Source organism: Mya arenaria, chromosome 13 (assembly GCF_026914265.1).
Source record: "Mya arenaria isolate MELC-2E11 chromosome 13, ASM2691426v1".
NCBI classification, from domain to species: domain Eukaryota; kingdom Metazoa; phylum Mollusca; class Bivalvia; order Myida; family Myidae; genus Mya; species Mya arenaria.
The window spans coordinates 15078247-15092806 of record NC_069134.1 but is presented as its reverse complement, the minus strand read 5'-3'; the positions used below and the strand labels follow the sequence as shown (position 1 = coordinate 15092806).

Here is a 14560-nt window from a genome sequence, read left to right as displayed (position 1 = left end):
GGCTGTGTTAACCAGCAATTATATACACACTACATCACCAATTGAATCGCTCATTTTCTGACATCGATGGTTGTAACATAGGCGTGCTCAATGCTTATGTTAAAAAATTAGTTAAACAAAGACGGAACGAAAAAAAAATGTTGAACTAGCGATAATTTCGGGTAAACGGTGTTTGGAATAGCGGTGTTCAACTTCAACAAGAGCTAATTGTGCTCCAGTGTCACATCAAGCTGATTCCCGAGTGCATTCTAAGTATGGTGTAAACACTATGACATGATCGAAATAAGAATTGATAAATAGGTGTGAAATAGCAAATCGGGACCGTAATTTTTACTTCGGAAAAGCGATTATTTCGGACGAGCGATTTCGGATTAAAGATAAAAGAAGGAGGAAAATCGGGACCGAAAAATAATTTCGAAATAGCGATGATTTCGGATAAACGATGTTCGAAATAGCGATGTTCAATTGTAAATAGCAGTGACCGGTGTTTCATTCTTCAGCACTTACACTCATTATATAGAGGAAAATAGTTTGTTTAAGTGTAAAATCGTAATAAAATCACGCCACTCTTGAAATATTTACATTCGGTGTTCAAGTGGTGAAATATATTGCTATCTTTCAGTGGACTGATTCTTTTCCTTATTTACATTAAACATAAATATCAAAAGAACGTCAGTATTACCCGCATTTACTTTTCTTGGTGCATAGACGAATAAAGAATAAAAATAAAAGACAGGAAACTTCCCTACGTACTAAGTTATACGTTCTTATTTCGAATTTATAAGCTATACCAAAAATAGCACTTATGCTTCAAAAGGTTTCTACCAAAGAAACGGACTCGAGTGTAACATAAAGAAAATTAGACGAAACTAAAACATAATTGGAAACAACTCGTGACTTGTAGGCTTTGTGAATAATGTGCCTAATGGTACTTATCTTCTCATCGATCGGGGGTAATGATTTACATTGAAAAGATATATTGATCCGGTTGCGAATATCGATACCGATGTTTATCAGTCAAGCATGTGAATTTTAACTTCCTTTATCAGAGTTGATACAGAGTATTCATTTAAATTGAGGATTTAAATAAAAATGTTTTAGCATGTGAACTACGTTAAAATGAGTGGACTACATAGTTACGATGAAACGTGTGTTTCATTTTACTACATTGACCAATGTGCGATAAAGGTAAGACTGTTGTAAGATATATAAAGCATTATTAATATTATAAAATACCAAGAAAACTAAGCAACACACCGTTTGTTCATACATGGCATAGTAAATTTAATGATTTTAACTTTTTACTTGAGTATTTCACTGAGGCGTAATACATACCTTAAAAATTGACAACATTTCATGAATAATGTTTTTATAGACTCCAAATTGGAAGTCTTAAAAATCATGCTTCCGCCAATAGGATGACTGGTTGGTTTCACATTTGATCAGATAGTAAATCTCTGACAAAAACAACCACCAAAAATCCTCGGTCAATATCTATGTTACTTTTAACCTATCATAAGTATGAAGAATTTCCACAAGTATCCGTTTAGATTTAAATATTTTAATTAACATACATGTTCCTCTAACTAATTTTTACCGAAAACTCTTAAAAAATGCAATAACTTTTAGATTTGTTGACACCTCAAATATATGTTTTCAATATTTAAATTTGGATTTATCAAAAAAAAGCATTGCACACCCCCCCCCCCCCCCGCCTCCGAAAACTAAAATGAAATTGAAAAACAAAAAGTAATAAATATAAATAAATGCTAAGCCACCAAGTAATCTGGGCGAATGCTCGCAATGCATTATACTACACAGTGCGCATGCGCGAGCACCTAAATAACTTATTCTCAAGTTAAATTCATGACTAAAAGGAAAGGACCCCGGTCACGTTTTATATGTTCATGTCATAAAACAGCCCGTTGAGCTAATGTTTTTGTTATGATATAATACCCAGCTTTAAGTAAATATTCTTGTATCCTGTGAGTCTGCCTATTTTCAGTGCACGGTATTTCAGTGTTGACCCTTCGTCGGGGCCTGGCTGCGCCCGGTCAACCGACTCGATAGTTTAGAAGACAAAAACATGCTAACTATTATATAATGTGCATTACAGGCATCATCGAAACACACCGATACTTTTCCCAATCTGCTACGATGTCTTCAGGAAAAACTAACAGATTCAAGACACAGAGAGTTATACCTCGTTCGAGGTATAATGGCTTGGATTGCACACAATCAGACGGCAAACGGTAGATGGCGCTACAACACGCCTCTGGGCATTGTCAAAGAAATGATCGAAAGAAGAGTGACTGCCGTGGAAGTCTTTGCGACTTTCTTCGGGTACGTAATCTTCCACCATGAATTAAATTTTCAAGACCATCTTGTACCAATTCATGTAATGTTTTGATGACCAGTTTTAAAAATTGATAATATATATAGAATAAATTTAATAAAAGTTTAAATATATTTGGCTATGTAAAGTTCTTACTTTATTTTTAATTTGTGCAAAAACAGTTATTTAAAGATGTTGACCTGATCTGACAGTGGCATCGATCGTTTTAATATGTCTTATAGATAGGCTACCATATGCGTACATTGCTATTTTTCCGCGTGTTCATAGTTTTATGTATGTTGTTTGTTGTTGCCCTGTATTATCCGTATGACACCTGCATTCGACATCTGCATTGTCAGTGTAGATTTCAGCTATCTTAGATGCATGTATGGTTTTCCTCATAATTGCTATATAATTTAGCAAGTAGTGTTTTAATTTATGTATTTAATTCATATTTCTTACCATAACTACTGTTTTAAGTACTCTAAGAAGCTATTGCTGATCAGTTCATCTATGATCTGATCGAGGTGATAATATGATTTATATACCATTTTCTTATAGCGCATCTGGTGCATCTTTTCCGAATTTCAGTTTTTTATTGTCCTTTGTCTTGATTATGTTACGTTATGTTTATGTCACGATTAGCGACGGCAGTTTAGTCTTACATTTGTATACTTGTCTATTGTTTGTCATACCTATAAATGTGCTAGTTCTTTATCTTAACGTATAATATGTGCAATTTGAATATCTTATTAGTTCTTAATGTTCTTAATCGCATGATTTTGTCTTATCTGTGATTATTATCATACAATATATAACTAGCCGTTATAAACTTTGTTCAATCTTTGTTTGATCTAAGTTCAATATGCCTCTCACTTCGTGTCATTTTAGATACATATATGTTTAATAACCTCTATATAAGATTTTAATGTCTAAAACACATGCTTTTTTATCTTAGATAAATCCTAACTACAATAAACATTGTAGCACTCCACTCCATAATGGTGATTGATGTGTTGACAATATAAAGCATACTATTTCAGATATGCCAATATAGAGCATGAAATAATACGGGGTCGTGCTAAAGCCGTCAAGTACCGCGCAGGAGACCCGGACAGCGACTACCTGAAGAATCACTCATGGATAATGTTTAAAGGTTCACATTAAATAATCAATTTTAAGAAATGTTTCCCGTCTTTTAGATAGTCAAACCTTTCACTCAACACATCGGGAATTTATTTTTCTTTTAAGAATTGCTATGTAAAATATAAATTACAATTCTAAGCAAGCATATTCAATAAACAAAGAAAAAGAAGGAAAACTACTGTGCCATTGACTTTCGCGTTGAGGAATTTATTATTCTTTATATCATACAATAATGTTGCCATCATAACATACCGGCATTATATAAATGTGATATATTTTGTGTTTTAATCCTTGGCGTGCCGTCCTAAATATAAAGTATATAGCGTTGTAATACCATTTAGTGTATATTGCACTGTAAATTATCATTAGTATTATGCTCGTAAATAATATGAGTAGTATACCAAATTCTTTGATCAAACCAATGTTATATCATCTATTTAGAAAAATCGAGCTTGGTTTATAAACAATCATGTTTAATTTTCTAGCGGATGGCACTTGGCATCTGATGCAACCAGACTGGTGCATTCAGAAACGGATCGGTTTTGAGCACGGAGATGAGACAGATATAGAGGACTCCCATGGAGGAAACGTTGCATTAAAAGGCCAAAGCGCAGGAACATTCATCTATGAAGTGAATGATTTCTGGTTCTGTACTCGCCCTAATGTGTTTGTAAAAAGATGTTTTCCTGATGATAGTCAAATGCAAAACCCAAATAAGAGAGGCGAGGTACTACTGAAGATGGTAAAGGAGTTTCTCAATGTTCCAGATTATCGTCAAGGATACTTCACGTATGGCCTGACACTCATCAGCGAGAAATCATGCAATATTAAGTCAAAGAATGGCATGTGCTGCATTTCACTTCTGGCAGACAAGAAGTTTTCTGGAAGATTAGATTTTGCTTATGAATTAACATTACTAAGTTCAAATGCGAATAATTTGATCACCAAACAGTTGCGACGACTCGTTATGAGCCAAGTAAAGAATACAGATACGTTTGTATTTGAAATAAGGTTGCCAGCTGTCGGGGTTTATTTCTTCAAACTTTCAGTAGGACTTTTTGATTCCAAATCATCGAAACAAAATTGTCTTCAGTTCCGAATCACGTGCGATAAAGCTGTTGAAAACTGCAAGCTTTGCCCAGAGGACGGTGGACTTGGTGTGTTTGGTTTTGGACCTGAGGCAGAAGATGCGGGGCTTAGAAGTCCATACGTTCTTGGAGCAAAAGTAGTTGTGAAACCAGACAAGAAATTGAAGCAAAATGTGATGTCATTTCATACCGATGATGACCCGAATAATGAACGCGAATATGAAGCCGTCATGTTCGGAAATGATTTTGCGGACGAAGGAGCTGTAGAAGTTTCTTTTGATGGTATGGTTTTATGATTAAGTACTAAGTAGATGTATTTAGCATTCGCATAAATTCAATTAATACACCACCTCAATATAACAATGCTTGCTGAAAATTTGTTAAAATAGATTAAATGTAAATGTATATAGCATTCGCACATGTTCAATTAACACACTAACTCAATATTACAATGCTAGTTGAAAATGTGTTCACACACGTTTCTAAATGTAACGTCTTTCTAGTTACACGTGTGTACGTTTCCTTTGATTTCACTACATATATTTACAGGACAAGTTGAAACGGTTTACAATAAGGATAAGCGAAAGGTTGATGTAAAAGCTAATATCCCAAAAGATGGCGAGTACTCAGTTGTCGTGAAGACAAAACGGAAGGGCGAGAAACAGAGCTCGAAGCCAGCTGCATGTTATGTTGTAACTACAAAAAACGACAAAGAAAACGGTAACGTCAGGTTGTTTATTTCCAGGGAATAAGCCTTTTACTTCGATGAACATCATAGCTTTAAGTATTGAGATTAAAACGCTGAACTTTTGATATTTCTCTTACCCATATCTTGGCTTTCCATGTGAATCATGGATAATACGATTTTGCCGAAATAATTGTTTATGCGGTCAGTTATTTTGTACCATAATTCTCAGGTCGTGGTTGCACTAAATATTACTTTGTATGTAACTTTTTGTTTTATTATCTAGAGAAAAACGAACAGCAACTGAACGAATCCATAAAGAAAACGAAACTATATAAAAATTTGGAGAAGAAGAAAGAAAAAATAGTGAGAGCGAGAACTTCTTTAGAAAACTTGCATTCAGACATAGATTCATTAATGAAAGAGTTAAATGTAAGTACAAGTAGTTGGTACCTTTTATAATTGCCATTTGTTATTATATATGATGGTGACATTACATGTCTATTTCAAATAATACTTGTATTCCTTTCATGTATGTATCATTTAGCTCATTTATGTGTGCAATTTCCCTTTATGAAGTTGTAAGGAGTCCGTAAAATGAAGAAGACAGCCTGGCCTACTTCACTTTATTGCAATCATGCAATAAACTCTGACATTAACCATTGTTGCTTTTGAAGTTAAATGAAATACTCTTCTGTTTCAGGTTTAACCGTACGACTTCAAGTTTGAATGGGCAAATTTGGTCATTTTCACTCAACGCGCATATAGACTGTTTCATGACAACACCTGTAACCAGTAACATTAATGTGTTTGCGTTTAAAATTCTGTTGATTTGTGTATGTATCGTGAAAAGGGTTAGTTTAAAATGTGTACACCATATGTTTTGTAAATTCATGAAATATCTTGTTAGCAATGTTATTTATAGAGTATAGTAAGCGTCTCTTAATGCTGTGACATGAACAATTGTAAATGTTAATAACGTTATTTAAGAATACATTTGAATATAAGATCTTAATTTGCAAAGTCGATTGACAGACTTATAAGTCATAATATCAAAACAAGAAACATGATGCGAATTATATTCGAAAACATATTGAACATTGATGAGAATTGCTGACATGATTATACCATTGTTTATTGAAATCATGAGGGTTATGTTTAGCAGTTAATCATCGATCAATGTGGACCTTTAACGCATGTAGCTAAAAAGAGAACCCCGCGTTAGTCATAATACCTATGCCTATGGGCGTTTTTGTTGATACCAAACCAGTTTCAGTTTTGGTTTCAATAGTTTAAGCAGTGTCGAAACCGGTTTTGAATGCATGATTTTGTGTACAGGTTAAACAACATGGCGGTGCTACTCCATGTAGCCATTATTTCTAATTATTAATAGTACCTTTTTCATTTAGCTCATCAGCCCATTGTAAGGCATAGTTATCAAAAAGATTGAATTTCAACAAACGTGGTGGATCACTTTCCGCCATGTTGTTTTCAAAGTAAACTAGTTTTCGGATGGAACGAACCGATGAAATCGCCTCCGGTAGGGGTCTCGATAGTTTCAAAAACCGGTTTCGGTTTTCGTCAAAAAAAGCATAAAACTGGTTTTGGTTTTATTTGAATCTGTAACAACAAATACAAAGTTCGTGAAACCGGTATAAACCGAAACCAGTTTTTTACCAACAAACACGCCCTATGTTTCATACGGTTTAAATGAGTAGTCACTATGATGTAAAATCTGGCATGTACATACTGTATATAATTCAGTATAAATCAATTGCACAATCATGTTTAATTGAAACAATTAATGTGAAGATAACTGATAATTTAAGGGATACTTTTCGTTTAATTCAAACAGCTACTTCAACACCTACCTCCGTAAATTGTAGGCTCGTATTCATAATTATAAGGAAATGATATCCATGAAACAGCAGTTTTGCAAATTGCGAACACTCCTTAAATTAATCTCACTAAAATAGATAATAATTTGAAAGATTGACATCAGTGCAAAGTAGTCATTATTTTCTGTCAATCGCATACTTATACAAGCAGGCAATATTGGTTTGAGCATATGCTACGTTTGTCATCATATATATATATGGTAAATTGATGTAAAAGTATTGCGTGCGCATTTTCTTTCACCCACGACTGTATTTGCACTTGAAGAAATACTCGTCATTTCAACGTACCAAGAGAGAGAAGCAAACATATCGAATCTGCACATGCAATTGTCGCTGAGGGCCACTCTCAATAAAAGACGAGACTGCTTTGGGTGCGTTACGTGCTTAAGGTGGATGCCTGCCCTTCTTGTTTTTTATATTAAAGTATGGACAGTTCTAGGTGTTAAGGTTAACTGTTCAGTTACACCCGTGCCTATAGTTAAGGAATAATTCCATTGTCAGTGCTACAGCAACTGCTCACAGACAAACCAGTGCAATTTTTGTATAAACCAGGTCAACCAATGAGCATGTGATATCACATGGTAGTTATTGGATAGATGGTCATTTTAGTAATTTTAATATTAGTTTAAACATGGGAACTATCCAGTCGCCACGTCACAAAACACTGCAATAGTTCCTTGTTTTTGTGAAGTGGTTCACGTGACGGCATGCAACATAATGACATGTGGTGCTCCTGTCACTTTAAAATCCTGCTTGTCAAGAATCCTTTACTTCCTGCAATATCTACATTTTCATTTGCCGATCCCATTCATCATCACATACATTATAATTTAAAAATAACTAGAAAATCCGCCATTTCAAACGTTGAAATTGTATTTTCTGGCTGATGTAACATATTCATGGATCATATAATTGTAACACACAATAAAAATGTCCATAGACATAAGAAACTTAACACATTTAGATATGTATAAAAGGATGATTCGATATAGTTTATCATTTTATATTATATGAATTATTTGCATCAAGAAATCACTATTAAGTGTTTTATGAAAAATTATGCTGCTTTCAATCTGACTCAAACTTGGTAACAATAACGAGCTACAATTCATGAAACATTATATTATAATATTTATATAATAAGGTTCGCAAAATATATACACACTAGATAACATCATAAACCAATTAAAGATATGTTTAAAAGTACGGTTGCATGACATAAACAACATATAAGAACAAACGGAAGATATAATCCCTGGACTGCGGAGTAACTTCCGTCATGTAAAATATACTCACTACATTCAAATAAATATATATGGATTATAATGAATGCTCTTGTGGTAGATATGACATTCAAAACAGTATCACCATGAAAGAGATATAAAGCTGAATTACACGATATTTATTTTTTTAGTTTGAACCATTTTGGTAAATTAATGTGAGATTGTTTTTTTTAAAGGCACTTTAGCCTGACATTCATAACGAGCAGGTTCATGTTAATATCCTTAAGTTAACAGTATTGTTACTACTAATGAAAAACAGTCAAGAAACATATTTACAGGTACCTAGCGCAAGGTAAACAAAGTCATATTCAAATGCGCGAAAACCAGTCTTGTCAGGTGTGTTATAAAGTTAGTTCTTAAAGTTAATGGTCTGTCTGTGGTGTTTGTATTTGTGTATGTGTTGTTTGTACCTTTAAGTTGAAATTTTAATTAATAGGTCTAGAAATATTTTGCTAAATTTACGTTGTAAGATAATTGCAGTCTCGACATGGTGTCAGATCTGGATAATTTGCGTGTTTAAAAGTATCGAGGATATTTTCCATTTCCAAAAATATCAAATTACAAAAATGGAAAATATTCACAACAATGGTCTCACTATCAACTTAAAATTGGGATTTATTATGATATTGATTTAAAAGGTCCAGTTTCACGAACAGGGCTAAGCCGAGAACATATTTTCCAGCCTGAAATCATAAAATCCAAATATACAGTAATATTATTAATCCTATCAGAAAAGGGTAATGCATTTTATTTCCCGAAATCAGGTCCTGGTAACAGTTCCTTATTGGTTTAAGCATCGGCCTTTTTCTTGTATGATTTCGACATGTTTGTATCTGAAAAAAAAACACAAATTAAGTAAACAGAACAAAACAGAACTGTCCTCTAAATCACGGCTTCAAAGCTTTGCTTGTGAGCATTGTCTTTAAATGAGACTTACCATTCAAATATTCTACTTCCTTTTCAATCTGCCTCAAACGATCCAGCAAGGTTGTTACTTCCTTCTGCTTACATGCGCTCTTTGACTTCTTCCTTACTTCTTTTTTGTTCTTTCTAACTAGTTTCTCGTGGTCGTCTGAAACAAAATACTATTTATAAACAAAAGGAACTGTACTGTACAGTTTTACAAACTGTTGATACCTAATTATATCATCTCAATTTCTGTTAATATTTTCGGAGAGAGAGAGAGATAGAGACAGAGAGAAAGACATTAAACATTGGATATTCGGATAGAGCTTTTAAACTCAAAAAGCGTCTTCCAGGCAACGTACACGTGTTATTTTACAAATAGAGAACTATAGAAAACTGTCATTTACTCTCACCTTCATCATTGTCATACGAGCTCACTATATAGTTCAAGATCGGTTTGAAGCGTTCTCTTTTCAGCTTGTCGCGGCCTTTTATTACCAGTACACACTCACCCTCTCTTTTCAACCCGGCTTTAACTTCTAATGTTCCCTTTTGGTGATCTACTTTCACTTCAGAGTAGCCTGAAATATACGCACAATTAATTCCATTTCATTAACTTCGCTAACCTTTTCAAAACGAATATATCATTTAAGCGATGTTATCAACTTGTGATTATAAAATTATTAAAATTATATTTGACATTGACGTTAATTGTGCGTGATATCTTGCCGCTGCAGTCGATATTGAACGTTATCATGATAACGGAAGCGGTTTTCATACATTAAATATCATGTACCTCGAGACATGGTACTACATACCAATTTCGACGTCTGTTCCAACGAACTCGGACGAAAATTCAAGCTCGTCAATCTTGTCGTCTGCGATCTGCAGTGTTCTTTTACTTGTGCCGTTTTGAACATTAATTGTAGGAGTTGCTTTTGATGGATTTTTAAGACCAAATTCCTTTGCAACGTGAGTATACCCGACGCCGATTTCTTCGACAACTTTAGGAATACTGCGACAGTGCATATCAGGTTCATCACAATATATTCTAAAGACAAAACATTCCACGTATCTTTCCATTTCTGAAGATGTGACAAAAGTGCTGAACTTGTATTCTCCTTTGACTGGCAGGCTTATAGTAAATGTGACTTCGTCCATTCCAGGGGCATATACTACCATACGTGGCATTGCTGTTATGTTTTCCTCTGTTAATTCCCCTGACTCTAAAATGAATGCCAATTTGTATTTGAATTGTAGTCCTTTAAGGATGGTCTCCTCACACCCGACAGTGATTGTGCAACGACCTCTTTTCGACTGCAACACCCATCGATCCTCTGTTAGCAATGTCAGGTCAGCCATGAAAAATCCTGGTTGAAGATAGGCACATTGCTCAAACTTCTCCTCATCAAATGCTTGATCCGCTGACAGATATTGAAGTTTTTTGTCTTCGGGCAGTGCGTGTATGGCCAAAATATATGGATTAGTGCAAAACCAAAAATCATTAAATTCTGCCTTAGTGTGTCCTCTGGTGGCAACAGATTGGTAAAACTTTTTGTCACCATCCTCCTCCAAAAGAACTTCTCCTCCCCGATGAAACCCATGAACCGTGGCAATGGCCAGCTCTGTGTATACTAGATGCCACACATTGTTGCAACGGAAGCTATTCCAGCTTGCCTGCGGGATCATGTCAAAATATGTTCCACCCGGTACGTAGTTTAGATCTTTGCCTTTGCCAAAAATCATTCGATTTTCTATTTCATATTTTCTATAAAAAACAAAATGCTATAACAAAGGATTGAATATAAATATAATATAACTATAATAATAAGTATTGCCGATTATATGGACTTGATATGTACGGAAGTCAGCGATTTGGGTCTGTTTAACAATAAAACAATAACAAATATAGAAACTGATAGTGTAGTCAACGATATAAACTAAGACCCTGTTAAGATAAACAGGTTCAAGGCATAAACAGGCACATAACAAGAGCCACACAATTTTGAATGGTTAGATTGATACCCATTTATAAAACAGAATAATTGACGACACAGATGACATGTGAAAAGGATACTTTAAGGAATTGTATTATTTATTTTCACCAGTCGTATGTTTCTAATATGATTGAAATCAAGTACGTCGTTGCTTATATAAGATACAATCAAAGTTAAATGGTTGGAACATTTTTAAACAATTTTCGACACTATTCACGTAACTATTATAAATGCATGCATTCAGTTTTATAAGTAGAAGAATTGCTCCTAAAAAGCAAATCCATTCACGTAAATGTTGGTGAAAACATAAGAACAACAAGAGCGCTGCGAGTCGAACGCCAGGCTTGTTTGTTTCAGTTGAATATATTAAAAGCTTTTTGTGTTATAGCCGCGGTTAAAGTCGAGGACTCCGACGGTCACGACACCAAGGCTAATAAAATACTTGAAAAAAACAACGGTAAAGCTAAAAACGCGTCTGCAGACAACAATCTTACGTCATTAATTGAATTACTCAATTTTGCCTAGGACATGACTTATATTCATATTTAATGTATGTATCTAGTTGTAAATACATGTAGTATATATTACACACTTAAATCGCAAAGAGCATTTAGTCCTTCCGCTCAGTCCTCTGCCAATAGGAACGCCAGAGGGATTTTGATTAAATCATTTTGAAACCCTCAGACAAAAATTACCTCCAAATGTCCGTAAAGTCATTAAGTGGGTTATAAAGCGATTTGGCTATGGTTAATATGCAGGCGTTCAAGCAGGTGCTTTACTAAACCATAAACTCGGCATAAGCCGAAAATAAACAATAACTCTCCCGTTGAAAATAAAACTAAAAGTTGATTTACTCGCAAAATGTACTAAAGGTCACCGGGGCATATCCGTCAGCAAGATCCCTCACTTCCTTGCAAATACCAGCTTTCTTTCTCCCAGTCATCAGGGACATCCAAACAACGATCGCCCTCGCAAGATGCAGGTCACGGTACTTATGATCATCTTCAGCGGGTAGTTTTAGGTATTCCAATAGCTTATCTATAGATTGCATATGTTGGTCTTCAATCTGGAAGTGTTTTTATATTCATATGATCTGTATTGCCTGAATTCCTTGGAATTCTAACATTCTTAATTTCAAATATATTTGACAATTGTCAAATTATATATTATATATTGTGTTTCTTTATCTACATAACTATAATGGATCCTCCACATAAACGCATGTATATCGATTGCGATTTTTAAGGACATGTGAATAATATTTCTTTAAAAGGAGCTCTCATATTCAATTTTGGGATGTCTAGGAATCACTTATTTCCTTTCAGGAAATAAAAACAACAACAACGGAAATTAATTTTAATCTAATAATGAAATATATCTTTGACCTTTATTGAATTAATCTTACATGCTTATCGGTATCACCGTGGAACGAAACTGGAATACTTACTTTATTGACATGCTTATCGGTATAGTGGAAGGATACTTCCAGCTCACTGTATGTGTGAATATCCATTACCCTTTCTGCAACAAAGAATATATACATGTTGCATATCTCTACAACTATAGTGAATAACCTTGACTACGTTTATCATGACATTAATTTAATCTGTTATAGAAGAATGACGCTTACGTGACAAACTAATCAGACAAGTTATCCTTCCAACTTTAATCTGCACGATACTGATATTGGCGAGTCAACCATGATAAGTACAGCAGGTAAAACGTCGATCAATATGGAATTTCAAATTCCAATATCTTTTTTTTTCTTTTTCAATATCTTGAATAATGTTTCAATCCCATTGGCTAAACAATGTTTTCAACCACTATAACTTTATTTACATACTTAAATTATAACTTAAAGTCTTTTTTCTTGATTCGAAAGGTAAAAAATATTCAATCCAGTTTTACGTACGCTGTCAGCTTTAACTTAAACTGTCGACGTTATAACATATATATATCATAACATCAGGAGGCAGAATTGATATATAATACATGTACAGAACAACAAAATCACGTTAACGAACAGTTTCTTACCTTCCAAAATCACTTAAAATAATAGTCTGATTTCATTTCTTTTCCATGTTATCCCGTTCAATTACCTTCCGGTTCTATGACCGATCACAGCATACCTCTATATTCATGATATTGATTATTGTAAACTTATCGAAGCAAAACCATATTGACTTCATGTGACAGTCACTGTGATGATATTCAAAAATATTGTTATTTATTTTAAAAGATGGTTTATAGAGTTTTATATGTCCGAATTGAATAAATGTTCTTGGGAGAAAAAAGCTAGTAATCAAACTGAATCCAAGATCGTCGCCTATTATTAATTATGTTGCAAGCTAGTAGTAGAAAATTTATCACTTTTCCCAGTCTTACTTCAATATCGTCGCATTCAACTGCGTTGGTAGACTTGTTTTGTTTTACACTTCAAATAAAGAAATTACTATTTCAGGATAGTGTTCCAGTACATACATAATATATTTGTAGTGAGATGGCATCTTTTAAAGCATCTTGTATATATTGTATAAATCACATGACTGTAGATTCAAAGTTTTTTTCAGGATGTGTTAAAAATGGCAAAGCAAATTAATCTAGGGCAAAAACTACCTACCTAAAACTTATTACAAAATGTAAAAATATGATATATAATGTAATACAAGTCCATGGTGGAACATAAAGTTAGTAGAAAACCTGTTGGCTTCAAACGAGAAACATTCAAAAATAAATTAGATGCATGCTTGAAAGAGATTGATAATGTCATTTTATTTTACTTGAATTTTTTATATTATTATGTTGGTGCTCTATTATTCAAACATATAGACGTATAAATTATTGCATCGTTTACTCATAAACAGTCAATATATTAAAATATAATTAATATTATATATGGGTACGAGGCATCTAAAATATACCTTTAAATGAGTGTCTATCTTATCCGTCAGTAACTCCCATAAAGCTTTCAACATGACCAGTGAGTATATTTTGTATGACATGTTATCTGTCTCTTGAACCAAGTTCATAACAGTATCCCAATGCCCGACAACATTGGATAGGTTTAATCAGAACAAACAAAAGCCTTTTAATATACTTATAACCAAAGCCGAACTGTTTTCTCCAAAATCATCCAGCAAAAACATAGATATATCATTCAAAAGGCTATCCCTTTAGCGAGTCATGCACAAGCGGATCCATGGGGGCGCTAACTGTCATGTC

General features: G+C 33.9%; 2 protein-coding genes across 2 annotated transcripts; one reads left to right on the top strand and one right to left on the bottom strand.

The window, feature by feature from the left end:
* Positions 1-1052: 1052 nt before the first annotated feature.
* On the top strand, positions 1053-7357 carry LOC128214615 (hillarin-like). The gene is made up of 7 exons (XM_052921179.1): positions 1053-1188; positions 2117-2343; positions 3379-3491; positions 3967-4851; positions 5119-5289; positions 5541-5686; positions 5958-7357. The coding sequence occupies exons 1-7, from the start codon at positions 1120-1122 to the stop codon at positions 5961-5963; spliced, it is 1617 nt and encodes a 538-aa protein (XP_052777139.1). The 5' UTR covers positions 1053-1119; the 3' UTR covers positions 5964-7357.
* Positions 7358-8003: 646 nt separating this feature from the next.
* LOC128213259 (uncharacterized) lies at positions 8004-13645 on the bottom strand. The gene is made up of 7 exons (XM_052918844.1): positions 13373-13645; positions 12786-12859; positions 12193-12404; positions 10160-11109; positions 9755-9922; positions 9373-9507; positions 8004-9268 (listed from the first exon to the last, which is right to left on the bottom strand). Exons 2-7 carry the CDS (start codon positions 12849-12851, stop codon positions 9225-9227), a joined length of 1575 nt encoding a protein of 524 aa, XP_052774804.1. The 5' UTR covers positions 12852-12859; positions 13373-13645; the 3' UTR covers positions 8004-9224.
* Positions 13646-14560: the final 915 nt, after the last annotated feature.

What these genes read in the sequence shown, in the direction of transcription:
- LOC128213259 (XM_052918844.1), bottom strand. Translation starts at nt 12,851, where the DNA reads ATGGATATTCACACATACAGTGAGCTGGAAGTATCCTTCCACTATACC. An exon ending in TGGAACAGACGTCGAAATTG is followed by an intron (nt 9,923 to 10,159) that starts GTATGTAGTACC and finishes CGTATATTTCAG; the next exon opens with GCTACTCTGAAGTGAAAGTA. An exon ending in GGAAGTAGAATATTTGAATG is followed by an intron (nt 9,269 to 9,372) that starts GTAAGTCTCATT and finishes TTTTTTTTTCAG; the next exon opens with ATACAAACATGTCGAAATCA.
- LOC128214615 (XM_052921179.1), top strand. Translation starts at nt 1,120, where the DNA reads ATGAGTGGACTACATAGTTACGATGAAACGTGTGTTTCATTTTACTAC. An exon ending in TTGACCAATGTGCGATAAAG is followed by an intron (nt 1,189 to 2,116) that starts GTAAGACTGTTG and finishes TGTGCATTACAG; the next exon opens with GCATCATCGAAACACACCGA. An exon ending in GTCTTTGCGACTTTCTTCGG is followed by an intron (nt 2,344 to 3,378) that starts GTACGTAATCTT and finishes ATACTATTTCAG; the next exon opens with ATATGCCAATATAGAGCATG.